At 31.9% G+C, this 16,737-nt stretch overlaps 1 protein-coding gene across 1 annotated transcript; it reads left to right on the top strand.

Annotated features, from left to right (window-relative positions):
* The first annotated feature begins 4,540 nt into the window (after positions 1–4,540).
* Positions 4,541–6,767, top strand: LOC128192069 (protein PIF-like). Its single transcript, XM_052864498.1, has 4 exons — positions 4,541–4,601; positions 5,426–5,626; positions 6,049–6,240; positions 6,412–6,767. The coding sequence occupies exons 1-4, from the start codon at positions 4,541–4,543 to the stop codon at positions 6,594–6,596; spliced, it is 639 nt and encodes a 212-aa protein (XP_052720458.1). The 3' UTR covers positions 6,597–6,767.
* The last annotated feature ends 9,970 nt before the right edge of the window (positions 6,768–16,737 follow it).

Genomic DNA, 16,737 nt, shown 5'->3' on the forward strand with positions numbered 1-16,737 from the left:
TACTTTATTTGTGCTTAAAATTTATTCATATGACAGATAACTTGTTTAAAGACGTGCAAAAGTTGTATCATGATATATAATTCGACAGTAATATATTCAGTGAACAAATAGTCTTATTTACCTAGAAAGAAATTTAGTTCATATTATTGAGAGACAAAGAGATTTATTTCACTTGATTTATTTGGAAGTATTTAGAAAGTATAATTGACAGTGACTGTCGGATATGAATTTTTGGTTGAAAGAGCAATTTTTCACCGGGAAAGCATATGAATATACATGTATATCAGTTTCGAAAAGATTTAATGCAATAATTGCTGGCACATTATGCCGTACTATATCAACTAACCAATTCCTGCAACCATATATTTTCTTTCTTTTCGGAAGCAATACCAAATTAAAACATGGGATATGGGTTAAATATATACAAAATTTGTGTGTAATTTATTTCTTGGCTATTTTTACGTGCATTGATACATTCACAACAAAAGTTTGTAGATTTAGGATGTCCTATACACAGAATTTAAGGCTGTCCATTTGTGTAATCAGTATAACTTTGTGACACTGTTATGGAGTCTGATGGAGCCTGTATATCCGGGGCATTGCGGAGGATAGTGTCTATACCCGCCTCTTAAAGCAATATGAGCTGTATTTTTTAGATTTTTATTTTGCTGCAAATACCTGCTACAATGATAAGTTTGCATATAACTTAAACTTTTATGATAAATAAGATTTAAAAAAAAATCATTAATTTTTGTCAGAGGAAATATTTCTCTTCTAAGGAATATATAGCAAATCAATTTTTTACAGAACGACAATAATTCAATTTTGCTCCAAATAAGGCTTCTTAACGGCCTATTCCACAAAAATATGGAAAACAGAAATTTAAAAACCATAATATTTTTTGGTCATTTTAGTACAAAATAACATTATCGTAAAAAAAAAAATCAACATGAAAATTGCAGCTCATTGGGTTACGGAGCATTGTATGGTCAATGTGTGTTTTGCTCCCATCACCAGGCTTAAGTCTTTTACTTACTTATAGTCGGTAAAGAGAGGAGATTTAAAATTTCCGGTTTTTGAACATTTTTTCTATAATTTTATTATAATTTTCTTGAATAAAAAACAACTTTGGCCATTGCTTCCCTTCATTCATCCCGGACGAGCACACTGCTATATTCGACTTTCGATCTCGGTCTTTAGCAAATAGGAATTTTCTTAAGAAATGCAAAACGTTCCTGATAATTGTCCGCTAGATCAAACATTTTACACAAGTCAAAACTTATTATGAACTTAAGAACAGTACTCTCTTGTGTAAAACATTAAAACGGCATGACCAATTTATTTTCAATATTGTCTTGGTTCTTAAAATATCATAGTATATATATTTATTCAACTTTAAAAAAGTTTTTAAAAAATCATTAATTTTGATTTTACAATATGAGTTAAACGGAAAGTTATGTGTTACAAATGTCACAACCACAACAGGCAGAAAAGATCTAATCGCTTCTGTGAAGACAGAAAAACTAGCTCTTAATAGTAATATTTTACATTGACAATAGGTCTTAGGAAACCTGATTACAATACAGTTCTCAAAATGATAATTATTTTGAGTAAAATAAAAGATAATGAGAGACAGAGATAGAAACCTTTTACAGAGTAGTATGCAATACTTTTTATATTTTTATATTCCGGACCGGTCCGATTAGATTTTAATGTATATTATTTATGTACTGTAAATGTTCAGTAAATGTTATCCATGGCGTAAGATTAAATTGAAAATTCGTATTTGAATTTGTCTCGTGTAAATGGTAAGCAATTTGTACTCTTCTTACTTTAAATCTGTAAATTTAACGCTTTAATCTGTAAAAATTACAGAAAAATACGTGAACATTAACAGAAAAAACCTAGGTTTCACAGATTAAAATGTGAATTATACAGACATTGAGGATAAAAGTATATATGTAACGGATTATTTAAGGAATGAATTCAATATTTATTTGTTTTATACGAAATAAAATGGTTTGAGGCAGTTTACGCTTTATAAACCGCGAAGCGGTTTATAAACACCGTAAACTGTTTCAAACCATTTTATATCGTATAAAACTAATAAATATTCAATTCATTGCATATAATTTAATTTTTTTTTCTCTTCATTGTCGATAAATACGGTCATTTGACCTTTAAAATGACGTAAAATTATACAAAATTCAAACGTAACGTCAGGCGTATTGATACGTTTTTGACGTTAGTCTTACTATGACGTAGGCAACATTCTTTATACGATATAAAATAATCTTTTAGCCAATCAGAAAGCGCGTTACGACCTGAATTAAATTATAAGGAAAATAATGTGTAGGGATTAAAATATGAATGTTTGTATATACATGTAGTAGAGCAAATAAGTACAATGTATTTAAAGCTGCTTGGTCCGATTTTTTTGTTATTACAGTATCAACATTTTTTCTATACAAACCATTTATCTTAAAAAGTTATGGACTTTCTCCTATTTACACCGGCAGAATCAGTCTCCTTTCAAGTTAGAAATATTCAAAATAAAAACAATTTCTTTTAAAACAAACCAAAATGCATCACGGGAATATTTAGAAACGGAAACCGTTTAGTTTCGTCCCCCGAATAACTGGGGTTATTCAACCCGCGTGCTATGCATCGATTGTAAAGAAAGCAAACTTCAAAATTATTAGTGAACAAAACGTACACATGTTTATGTGTAATTTGTCTGATCATTTCGATCTTTATTTAAAGCGATGTCAAAGTCGTAATACAACCATACCCGTCTCGTAGTCAGGGGTGAACTTTAACAGGAGGCGAAATAACGCAGAACCCTTTTATATCGTTTGTTTTGTTAGCAAATTTTGTACGTATTTTTCTTCATTGAAATTTGGTTTAATTGACTGGGAAAACTACTGCAATATCTTTTATTATACATATACTTAGCATAACCATCGTTTAAAAGCGTGCAAAAAAATTGATATAAAATCGGACCAAGCAGCTTTAAGAGTTAGCTCTCTTGGATAATTATACTAATAGCCTTTCTTCCTGCAAGTAACATTAATATATAAATATTGCCGACGCGAAGCGGAGGTTGACTTTGTTTTTCGAGGGGTGTCAATTTCAACTGTTATCCTCCCAAGCAGGCACTATTTATTTTATTATACTGAATGTCTTAATTTTAGAGGGGTTTTTTTACTGCTTTTATATAGATATGACGTGAATTCCACGGCGAACCGTACGCGCATAATTTACGCGCATGTAACAAATCGTTGTGTTACCCGTTGCTAAGTGTGCTGCTAACGCTGAGGGTAATAGAACGGATTATCAACTGCGTAAACTGTTTCAAACCATTTTATACCGTATAAAACTAATAAATATTTAATTCATTGCATATAATTTAATTTTTTTACTCCTCATTGTAGATAAAAACGGTCATTTGACCTTTAAAATGACGTAAAATTATACAAAATTCAAACGTAACGTCAGGCGTATGGATACGTTTTTGACGTTAGTCAACATTCTTTATATGATATAAAAAATTTTTTTAGCCAATCAGAAAGCGCGTTACAACCAGAATTAAATTAAAACATTATATACTTATTAAAATGGAATATTTTTACAGCAACTTTATAAATATATTGCATCCCGATAAAACAAAGTCTTAAGTGCCCGATTATTGCTTATTGTTAAACATCTTGACAACCTCAATATACTTTCACTTTCACTTTTCTTCTAGTGAGTTTGTATATTGTTTGTGTTAAACTTATGTACAGTTTTCTTCGTTAAGTTCAAAATAATGTCTTTAATCAGATTTTTTCGATACACAAGATACCAATTTCTTGGTATAATACCAATTGTATACGTTTCAACATTTAAGCTGATTTATAAATATTTCAAAAATATTTATTTATCGGAAAGTTGGTTGATTAATATCTTTCTAAACAACGCATATTGCAATAATCATCATTCTTTCTGTGAAAAAAAATAGATTAGAAATAAGGAGGGATTAAGGGACGTGGCGAGTATTAGTTTCATAAAATGAATAATTTCTTTGTATGTTCATAATTAAAAAAAACTATAATAATATTTCATGCAGAAAGTGCATTTTAAAGGAGTGTCAGCAAGCGCTATTTTCAGAAATAAATTTTTTATTTGATATACCAATTCTTTTCATAAAATCCATAAAAAGCTAAATATATTTAGAGCTAGGCGTTTGAATTTTAATCAAAGCCAAATTTTAAAAAAGAGATAGATTAATTATCTCTTCTCTTTTTGGAAAAAAAATTCGAGATTAAGTGCAAAATTATGCTTGGTGACAATATATTGTGTATTTAAAATAATGACGTTTTATGTGTGAGAAAAAAGGGAGTTACTGTCTTCTGAATGACAAAGGATCTTACTGGAAACAAAATTTTTGACGCACAGCGTTGATTTCTATATTATTGGATGATTGGTTGTAGATCTTGCTATACTTGATCAAGTAACAACCTATCATTAACCGATGAACATTGCTCAAATCACGACTAAAATGTCGTTTTTTAACGCTGCGATATGCATTTTATTACAAGGAATATTTGTGATTTTCCAAGGCAAATGTGAATATACCCACTAAATGTCTTTGAAATACTAGTATTCCATTTTTAGAATACGTATTAAAAACTACCAACTGTTAGAGTTAGGTTGTTTAAATTTTGTATTGATATATTTATGTAAAAATAATGGATTTTGTAAATTAACTGATATTTATTTGGAGTTAATTCCACTATCTATTTCTATCAAATTCACGTGTTGTGTGTTAACCAAAATAGTTTCGTTACATTTAGCTATAATTGTTTTCCCTTTTTCGTGCAAGTAATTTTGATCTGTTCAATGGATCCTTTTTTATAGAATAACTGTACACAACTCCGGTATTGCATCATTGCAAAATAATTTAAAATCTTCTCCTTAGAAACTACTTATATGCAATGTGTGAGATTACTATTCAAGCATCATAAAATTATGAAGATTCTAAATCATTGAAACCCAAACCAATACTTCATGCTTGTATAGTAATCTCATAAATTGTAGCATGGTAGTTCTTGAGAAAAAGATATTTAAACTTTTTTCCTCTATTTCTAATTGTGAAAACTAAAATACTACAATTCATGAAAATACTTCGCAAGCTTTCTCAAATGTTGCAAATACCAAATTGTTAAAAGTTGGGTTCATTGTATTAAAACGACGCACCGGTCGCAAGAAATAGTAAAATGTGAAAAACATACTACATTGCTTATGTTACATTACAACAAGTTTCTATCTCAATACTATTTCTAATTCTTCTTTTATACAAAAATTGTAAATGACAAAAAATAGATTATACTGGGTTAATTTGCACATCTGCTCATTTTTTTCTAAATCTTAGTTATGATTCAAGGCTCGCAGTCTATGGATGACCAGAGTTGGGCCGACAATAACCGTTTCCCCGGTACCAGGGTTAACAACATGTACGCCAGTCCCCGCGCTCAACATTACGGAGCCTTCGTCTACGTTTACGGCAGCGCAATTGGGGATCACGTGGGTCTACACCCTTACACGAATAACTTGAACTTTCTCGGATCGGATGACGTAGCGGAAGGTGCTGGAAAAAAATTGTTTTCGTTAATTTTTTTTTTCATATTTGAAATAATAAGAACGGGAGATTATTGTTGTTAACTTTTTGTGACATCAGTCTTGTATTGAGACCGGCCATTTGGATGAAAATATATCATCTTATCTAAAATAGAACAATCGTTTTTAGCTTTTTAACTTTTATATTTGTTAGTCATTAAATACATTTTAAAGTACGTTTTAAGATAAAATATCTAAATTTTAAAAATGAAAAATGTTGATTTCGAAACCATGACTGACAGATCATTAATCATCTGAGCTTACTTTAAGTCGAAACGTTTGTGTAGGGTCAAAAAATAAAGAAATAAACGTTTCACAGCGGATCTAGACATGTTTTTTTTTAACTAAAAACGTTTGTCTTGACTTCCAGTTTCTTTGTAATTGACATAGATTTGTGTGCAGCAGTTCTTAATGGCAGGGAAATGTGGTACGCCATTTTCCCAGGAGACTGTAGCAAATACGTGCAATGCTGGGATAATAATGGAAACATCCAGGGAACCGTGAGGCAATGCCCGTTTGGGCAATTCTGGAAACAGGATGAACAAACGTGTGCAACATCCTCAAATATTCGTTGTGATATAGGTAAGTTATATGTTGCTTGAAAGGTAAAAACAAGTGTTAGAGAAATCTTACATGTTTTTAAACTATCACTTTTATTCAGATCCCTGTTTGAACGTTCCCAGTGGATTCACGTAAGGTAAAAACAAGTGTTAGAGAAATCTTACATGTTTTAAAACTATCACTTTTATTCAGATCCCTGTTTGAACGTTCCCAGTGGATTCACGTACGGAATGAACGGATCCGGTTGCCGCGCGTTTTGGATCTGCATGAACAGTTACAGTGTTGGATCGTGCTGCGCTCCCGGGACCCGCTATGTGGAAGGCATGGGATGCTTGCAAGGATTGCCTTGCAACGATCCTTGTCCTCCAAGAAGATAGGACTACCCACCGTCAAATATGGCCCCATCTCAATTAGATATATGTTGACTTATACCCTTCCTTTTCCGTTTTATTTATTTAATGATACCTAAAATAATTCTTTTCATATATACATGTAAAATTTTTAGTATTGCAGTGCTTTAAAAGAAAACAGCTATCTGGAAAGATACGTTTTGTTGAAATAAACTAACTCGACTTGGAACTGAATTATTAAATGTATTAGTATATAATATTTACCCATTTCATGATCAGTTTTACAAATATATCATGAAAAGCAAATTAATACAGAGTATCATGGGATCATTTAAATAATAATAATAACTAGATGCGATCTCGTTGCGAGCAACGAGTGGGTCTTCCGTCCAATTTTTTCATCAGATCCTTATGAGATGAGGTTATTGACCAATCATTTCGAGAAAGATATCATAAAACGCAATATTGAAAGCGTGACTTAAATATCATGTTTAAAAATTAGTCTTAGACAATTTAAAGACGACTAAATTAAATATTTTGTTTTCAAATTAATCTGAGGTCATTTTAACACGATTTAATTAAATTTAAAATTTTAAAAAAATTTAAAATCCATCCAATCAACTCGAAAAAGATGTCATCATACGCAGAATTGTAAGCGCAACTTAGATATTATGTTTTTAAATTAGTATGAGGTCATTTAAACACGATTTAAATAAATTTAAAATTTAAAAAAAAATTAAAATTTAGCCAATCATTTCGAGAAAGATGTCGTTAGACGCAAAATTGTAAACACAACTTAAATATTTTGTTTTTAAATTAGTCTGAGGTCATTTTAACCCAATTTAATTAAATTTGAAATTTTCAAAAAATTTAAAAATCCTCCAATCAATTCGAAAAAGATGTCATCAGACGCGGAATTGTAAGTGCAACTTCGATATCATGTTTGAAAATTAGTCTGAGGTCATTTAAACGCGATTTAAATAAAATAAAAATTTTTGAAAAATTTAAAGTCTGAGGTCATTTTAATGCGATTTAAATGAGTTTAAAATTTTTGAAAAATTTTAAATTCATCCAATCAATTTGGGAGAGTTGTAATCACACGCAGAATTGTAAGCGTAACCTAAATATCATGTTTTGAAATTAGTCTGAGATCATCTAAACACGATTTAATTAAATTTAAAATTTTCTAAAAAATTAAAAATCATCCAATCAATTCGAGAAAGAAGTCATTAGACGCAGAATTGTAAGCGCAACTTAAATATTGCATCTAAAAATTAGTCTGAGGTCATTTATTAAGATTTAATTAAATTTAATTTTTTCAAAAATTTAAAATTTATCCAATCATTTCGAGAAAGATGTCATCAGACGCAGAATTGTAAGCGCAACTTGGATATCATGTTTTAAAATTAGTCTGAAATCATTTTAACACGATTTAATTAAATTTTAAAAAAATTTAATTTCATCCAATTTATTCGAGAATGATTTCTTGGACACAAAATTGTAAGCGCAACTTAGATATTATGTTTAAAATTAGTATGAGGTCATTTTATTACGATTTAATTAAATTTAAAATTTTCAAAAAATTTAAATTTCATCTCATCGATTTGAAAAAGATTTATTTAGACGCAGAATTAAAGTGCATCTTAGATATTATGTTTTCAAATTAGTCTGAGGTCATAATAACACATTTAATATGAGTTTTAAAATTTAGCTTCCCTACTCAGAATTTCCGGACAATGATTTTCCTCGTGAGGCTAGATGTTCATGACATCTATCATTTCTGAAAATTTCAGCTTCCTATCTTTGCTCGTTTTTGAGGAAATGTGTGGACAAGGAGAATTCGCCAAAAACGTGTCCTATATTTTGACCCCAGCTAGCTTGCGTACTCGGAATTTCCGGACAATGATTTTCCTCGTGAGGCTAGATGTTCATGTCATCTATCATTTCTGAAAATTTCAGCTTCCTATCTTTGCTCATTTTTTAGGAAATGTGTGGACAAGAAGTATTCGACATAAACGTGTCCTTTATTTTGACCCCAGCTAGCTTGCGTACTCGGAATTTCCAGACATTGATTTTCCTCGTGAGGCTAGATGTTTATGTCATCTATCATTTCTGAAAATTTCAGCTTCTTATCTTTGCTCATTTTTGAGGAAATGTGTGGGCAAGAAGTATTCGTCATAAACGTGTCCTATATTTTGACCCCAGCTAGCTTCCGTACTCGGAATTTCCGAACAATGATTTTCCTCGTGAGGCTAGATGTTTATGACATCTATCATTTCTGAAAATGTCAGCTTCCTATCTTTGCTCGTTGTTGAGAAAATGTGTGGACAAGAACTTTTTAAAAAATTACAAAATGGCGGATTAGTCCGAACCGGAAGTGATTTTTGCAAAATAAAAAAAAGCGTATCAGCTTTTGATAATAATAGATCGATGCTGAAAATTTGACAAAAATCGGACCACCCATCTCCGAGAAATCTTCTGCACAAAAATTGTAAAGAAAAAAAAAGAATAAAAAAAAAAGTGAAAAAGAAACATTACAATAATAGAAGGGTCTTCCGCTGAAAACGGAAGACCCTAATAAGAAGAACAATAGAATAATAGAAGGGTCTTGCGCTGAAGACGGAAGACCCTAATAATAAAAGACTGTTTTTGTCTAAATCTTATCTAAAGAGTGTTTTTTAACTTGTACTACAGTCCAACAACCCCTTTATGTTGAATATTTTAGTTACAAAATCAAAAAAAAAAAAAAAAAAAAAATTGGAGAGAAAGAAATAGAGAGAAAGAAGAAATCTTAGCTCCGGCGAGGCCTTTGCAGGTGTCATAAGAGTATTTCAGCAAAACATGGCTGACGCGAAATAATTCCGGAATTTCTCTTTGAATTTGGGGCGTTTCCGCCCGGGAGAGGAGCTGAATTTTTGTATGAGATGAGGAACGATGTGTGAGATGTCTGACTACACAGGTTTGGTAACAGTGCGATGTCATTTGAAATATTGATGCGTGTTTTTGTTTGGAGGGGGGTGAAAAGACCCGAGCTTGATTTTCGTCGTAAATAAATCGAAAGTAGAATTTTGAGGTGTGGATCTCGGATTCGGTTAACGATAATTAGGGGAAGTAAAGTCCTAAAGCAATGACTGGTGCATTTTACACATGTATTTCAGTGTTGAGATTTTTTTTTCGTGTCATTTTCTATTGTGTTTGACTGTTTTATTTCAACAGGATTGATAAAATCATTATAAATGTAGAAATAACGAAATCAGTAACACGTAAATTTATTCGGTAAAAATTGGATGACAGTAATTTCCACAGTTTTAACATTCATAAGTAGTTCACACGCTATCGTAGATACAGACTAAACGGAAAACAAGAAATATACATGCAACAGAAATATTACGCAGCTGCTTACATCCCTGGTACTGTGTAAATTTGAAGTCCCCGTACAGACTATAAACGCCGCTTGATCTCAGGAATTTCTTCTGAATTGTTCAATCCGCTGCATATTTGGCAGACAATAAGAATGGGGTCCGAGGTACATTTACACAAAATTTCATTAGGATTGATTGAAGGGCTCGGGAGTTAGAATTTTTTTCTACAGTACATGTCAAGCACGCCAATCGAAACTCAAATGTCAAAAAATTCCTAACTCTCTTAAAAGTTAACGAATTGGTCTGGTAATTAGTACAGTTTTCTAGAATGGTACAAGGTTGAAAATAAAGGTTCAAGATAAAAGATTCAGTAAAATCAGTCCAGAAAAACTTAATGATTTTGTGAATGGGGGGGGGGGGGGGGGTCGGTGCGTGTAGTGTGTAAATTTTATTTCCGCGTATAGGCTATAAGCGCCGTTTGATTATTCTTAATAGTTCAATCCGCTGCATATTTGACAGACAATAAGAATGGGGTCCGAGGTTTATTTTCACGAATTTTCATTAGAATTGAGTGAAGGGCTCGTGAGTTAGAATTTTTTTGTACAGTACGTGTCAAACACGACGATTGAAACTCAAATACCAAAAAGTTCATAACTCTGTTAATAATTAACGAATCAGTCTGGTAATTAGTACAGTAATCTAGAATGGTACTAATTTGAAATTGAAGGTCTAAGATCAAAGATCAAGTAAAATCAGGCCAGAAAAACTAAATCACTTTGTGAAATGGAAGGGGGGGTCGGTGCGTGTACTGCGTAAATTGTATTTCGGCGTATAGGCAATAAGCGCCGTTTGATCTCAGGATTTTACTTAATTGATCAATCCGCTGCAAATTTGACAGACAATAAGAATCGGGTCCGAGGTACATTTACACGAATTTTCATTAGAATTGAGTGAAGGACTCGGGAGTTGGAATATTTTTCTACAGCACATGTCAAACACGACGATTGAAACTCAAATGCCAAAAAATGCATAACTCTGTTAATAATGAACGAATCAGTCTGGTAATTAGTACAGTAATCTAGAATGGTATTAATTTGAAATTGAAGGTCCAAGATCAAAGATCAAGTAAAATCAGGCCAGAAAAACTTAATGATTTGATGAATGGAGGGGGGGGGGGGGGGGGCGGTCGGTCGGTGACCTCTATATTTAAAGGAGAATATTAAATTCTAAATATGACATATTACACAATTTCTAAATAAAATACATAGGTTAGAACAATGTATAAATGTTGTTTTAAAGAGTTAACTATTGATATTTTTCAATTTGTTAACTTTGTTTCAGTATGAATACATAGCTATGGATCTCAATACGCAAATACGGGGGAAAGCGCTATTATTGTAACTTCTTTTACAAACTCAAAACGGAAAAGAACAGAATCCATCATTTTAAAGATAAAAAATCGGATCTGAACACAAAAAGAGGGGGAAAAAAATTCGGCACTCAGGGCTCGAACCCGGGTCGCCTGGACCATGTCCACGACTCTATCGACTGAGCTACTCGGACTCTCGCTTCAGAACTTTGACGCTTAATTTCTCGAGAATGCCTAGATCGATTTTAAAACAAATTACATATTCTGAATCAGTAAAACGGTCACTATAAGGTGTAAAAAGTTTTAAAAAAAATATTAAAAAATAAAAAAGTCGAAAAATTCAATTTTTTCAAATTTCCTTCCGGTGACGACCGGAAGTGACGGCGGACATTCTCATGACCGAGGTGCACCAGAAAAACGCTAGATCTATTATCTCTGAAAATTTCAGTCTTTTATCTCTACTCGTTTTTGAGAAACACGACAGACAAAATTGACTTTTTAAAATCGTAAACGGACGATAACTTCTGACCGGAAGTGTTTTTTCAAAAATGAAAAAAAATGTATCAGCTTTAGATAAAAGCACGTTAATATTGAAAATTTGAGCGAAATCGATCCAGCCATCTCTGAGAAATCCTCTGCACAAAATCGGTAAGAAAAAAAAAGAATAATAAGAAGAAAAGTGAAAAAGAAACAATAGAATAATAGAAGGGTCTTCCGCTGAAGACGGAAGACCCTAATAAAAAAAATTGAAAAATTCTACAAATTATACTGTTCTATTCAATTAATGTCGGTGTTTTTCAGAAAATCATGCTCCTATCACAAAATTTATGCAACTGTAATATTTCAACGTTAATATTTGAACCAAAATATTATATGTAGAGAATTTCTCCTATAAATTTCTATGCATAAAGTTTCGACTTTATTTTATAGCGTTCATTCTTATGTTTTTTGGTATCTACAAAAACAATAAAATCTTGAAATTTGAAAATTCCATTTTTACCTTGTCATTGGAAATCTAAAAAATTATTTATTTAAAAACCATTCTGATTGCACAAACAAGTACTCTGAAGTTGACATTTAAAGATGATTGAGTGTAGTTTTTGAAAATCAAGTCCTTCAACAATCTGTTCGAATTTACATGGGTACCAATTGTGCCCCATTGTTAGCAGAACTATTTTTTGTATTCTTTTGAAGCAAACTTGTACGTGAAAAAAATAAATTACTCGCTGTGGCCTTCAACTCGACATTCAGGTATATCGACGACGTGTTACCAATTAACAATTGTTATTTCCACTTTTACGTCGACTCGATATATGCCAGTGAACTTGAAATAAAAGATACCACAGAGTCTGCGTCATCTGTTTCATATTTAGATATATTACTGGAGAAGAACATTGACGGTAACCCAACAACAAAACTTAATGATAAACAAATTGACTTCATTTTTAAAGCGCTAAGCATAGCTGCAGCGCTTTTTTGTCGCCAGATTTCTAATCCTACCTCCACTTTCGTTTTCGCATTTCCGAAATACCGCCACCTACTGGCGTATGCTAGAGAAATCGTACCCTGGAGAAGTCGTAACAGGGAGAACTCATAACTATGCAGTAGGGAAAACTTCATATCTTCAAGTTATCCTGCATGCAGATACATTTGTTCAATCACTATCATTATTAAATTGGCAATAAATTTCATTTAATGAATATTATTATTATATATCGGATATGGGTGCTTCAAAAGATATCACATTCATGATGATGATTTCTTTCCAATTAGAATTTTGAAAAAAATGGGTTTTATATGCATTGAGTTGTGTATTAGGTGTTAAGTAATAATTGGAATAACTTTGTGATATGAATAGGTTTTGAGTGTTTTTAAACGGTAAAGTCTCAAAGTTGAAACCGCCGGACCAAACGTTTCTTTATATAAACTATATATTATTATTGCTACTTCTATCCGGACGGAACAATTTAAGTGTCAGAAGACACTAAATTGCTTTCCATATCTCATTGAAAGTGTTTATAATTGTAAAAACATCTAGCCTTATCCCTTTCAAACAATGCAATCACCTGAGTGTTATTTGCTACCGGTGTTTTGATTAAAATTCATTATCAACATGGAGCAATAGACCCTCGTTTACGCATAATATATCGAGCTACATGTAATATGTTATAGTTATAAACACCATGTTTTATATAAAAATGCAGAAATTTTATACAAAATATTTCACACGATAATTTGTGCTGTGTTTTTTTTAACAATTTTATTTTAGGCTTCGTTTTCTGTATGTGATACCTCATTTTAATTGCGTATACGACGCTTCATCGTAAGAAACTATGATTTTAATAATGATTTAACAGTTTTCCATCCAATCGACAGAGCTCGTATGTATTGCAGGTGTCACTGCAGTATTTAAAAAATTCATGCGCGGATCCAGAAACAAAAATCCGGGGGGGGGGGGGTTATTTGAGTTTGCCCGGGGGGGGGGGGGGGGTCCGAGGCATATTTTTGGTAATTTTATAATGTAATTTAAAGAAATTTGAATTTTACAAGGGGGGCCGGACCCCCCTTAACCCCCCTCTAGATCCGCACATGAAGTTTACTATATATCCTTACCATAAATGCGCATATCTAGGAACAAGTTATAAATTCAAAACATACTTCTAAGAAAATCCTCTTGATATCTTTGAAACAAAAAACAAAAACACATGAGAATCCATCAAGGCGTGAAAGTTTGTTACATCGAAGTTACACGTGTGCTTGAAAAACACAAGACCACTAGTCAAGAACTTTTCATCCATGTTCCTCTCTAAAACAACACGCATAAAAAATTCAAATGATCTTGCATTATTACAAAACTTGGATAGTCAGACACCTTACACACGTTTTTTCATTACATTAAAAGGTCAGCCCTTGCTGCAGGCGGAAACGACCCAAATTCGAAGGAAAATTCGGAAATTATTTTTCCTCAGCCCCGTTTTGACGTGAACCTGCTGAAATAATGTTGTGACATCTGAATCGGCGTCCATGACAACACCCTTTACATTAAACTTGTTAAAACACGCTTCTTTTTACGTATGGTGAGATGTGAGCTAGAGACTTCATCAAATTCAATGATATACCCTAAAATATACCACAGAAGAGACTGTCTAGTTAATACTTAAACTGAATAGAAGCGACTCCATTTTGTTTAATATAAAATATTCTAACATCTGGTAATATAAATACATTAATGGTCTTGGCATGGGGTTATGAAGCAGAAGGCTGGAAATATTGTTCGAATACCATAGCTAAAATTTAGAAGAATAAGTGGCATTTCCTGCAAGGCAGATTTCTAATGCGATCAGTATTATCTTTAGTTACTTTTGTCAAAACTTTATTGCTTTTTATTTTTGCAATTGGTATCGTAATTTACCACTGTATTTTTTTGTGTTTGTCATGTTTTTGGTTTGCAAGTTGTCATATGTAAGAACAGAGATGATGAAAATTAGCAAATAAACATAAATAAATATTATTCATAGTCTGATTTTTGTTACTTGCGACAATCTTATTTTACTTTATTTTCTTCACAAGAAGCATAATTATGCTGTGTAGCTCTGCTGAACATTAGCAAAATCTGTTTAAAGGGACTTGGACACGATTTGACTGAAAATTTTCAAATTTTATTTTTCCATTTTCATTTTTTATAAAGATAAATATAGAAGTTTATAATGTTCATTCAAAATTTTACAGTCAGATATCAAGTTATATGCAAGATACAGAGTTCATAATTCTTTGTTTTGTAAATAAAGCTCAATATTGTCATATTTTACATATGTGTTGTATTGGTGTAAGTTTCAATCAAATGTAACTTTCCTTTGTTGATAATAGTATTTATGGAGATATTGATTTAGTTTAAATTGTTTTTTACAAGTCATTTTGTCTAAAAAATGGTTATTCTCCTCATTTCATTTTTTGTAAACAACTATAAGACTCGAGACATAACAATCAATTCTTACCTCTGTATCTCGCTTGTAACTTGACTTTAAACAAAATATCTTGGTCAATCATTTAAAATGCACCAGTAAACCATTTTATACATAAAAAATAAAAATAAATTTTTTGATCTTAAATCGTGTCCAAGTCCCTTTAAAACTAACTAGCAATATCATTATAGAATTACTACAGATTTGTAAATTGGAAACTTTGATTTACAGTCAATTTGATAAAATTCATGCTTCAAAAATAAAGAAACACTTGCATTAATTGCATTACATTGAATGCTGTGGTTATGATTTTTTTTAAGTCATCAGCATTCTGTTTTCACTGTAACACGACAGCATGCATTAATCATTGAAAAAAATTATGCATTCTATAACCAAGGTATTTCCAATATCTATATTATTTCAGAATTCTGAGTAGGTGAACTTTTACAATAACGAACAAATTCCGATTCAAATCTGATTCTTTACATGTATTTACATAACATTCGGTATATTTTAACCCTTTCTCTCGGCTTAGCGATTTCCAGTACTTTCAGTACTTTGATTTCTATAGTCAACTTTCCTAACTTATGTTCCAATATACCTTCCCCACCTGCATACGGTGCTTTTGTCTCTCAGTTAATTCGATACGCCAGGGCATGCTCTTCGTATGAACAGTTTCTAAGGCTAGGCAAGCTACTTGCAAAAAAAGTTGATTACAGGGCTATGAACAGTCTCGTTTGAAGTCATCTTTTCGTAAGTAACGACCTTGTCAGCAAATACAATCTTCCACTGAGTCGCATGCTGACTGACGTTTTTCATACTAATTGTTAGACCATAATTAATCACCAAATTGTCTACGGTCTTTTGTGGGTTTTTTCCCGATTACGACAAAGAGCACACGGCGGGTGTGAACGTTTATATGATAGAAATCATATAAGCTAATGCATTATGATTTAATTCGATAGAGTGCATCAAGAAATAAAAAATAGTTTGAAATACACAATCTCCAAGAGAATAATGATGAGCTAAATTTGTATTTGAATGATGTACAAATCAATGTGTTCTCCATTACTTCATAATATGGCAATGGTCATACAATTACCGTTAGAAATGCTTACAGTAACGAACTCGATTCTTAATAATATTAGTAAAATGTTAAACTTCAAAACGTGTTGATGAAAATATATTAAAATAACCATCAATATTACTACAACCAACTCGTTATTTTCTTCTTTGTGGTGTGTTTTTTATGTAAACAACCAATGAATTTTCATACAACAATCATATTTTTTGCGGCCCATTACATGTAAACGCTTGCGTCAATATGTTTTCTTGTTTCCATTAGTAAGACTCAAAATTCATTAAAAGCGAACGGACAATCATGAAGTAATACAGACTTCAGCGCTGTGGATCTTGCTACAATCGATCAAGTGACATATGCTTTCATTAGACGGTAGACGTTGCTCCAATTTCGA

The sequence above is a fragment of the Crassostrea angulata genome, chromosome 7, assembly GCF_025612915.1.
Source record: "Crassostrea angulata isolate pt1a10 chromosome 7, ASM2561291v2, whole genome shotgun sequence".
In the NCBI taxonomy this organism is placed as follows: Eukaryota; Metazoa; Mollusca; class Bivalvia; order Ostreida; family Ostreidae; genus Magallana; species Magallana angulata.

Coding starts and splice junctions, on each gene's coding strand:
- LOC128192069 (XM_052864498.1), top strand. CDS start 4,541: ATGTCGTTTTTTAACGCTGCGATATGCATTTTATTACAAGGAATATTT. Junction 4,602..5,425: donor AATATTTGTGATTTTCCAAG/GCAAATGTGAAT, acceptor TTATGATTCAAG/GCTCGCAGTCTATGGATGAC. Junction 6,241..6,411: donor AAATATTCGTTGTGATATAG/GTAAGTTATATG, acceptor ACTTTTATTCAG/ATCCCTGTTTGAACGTTCCC.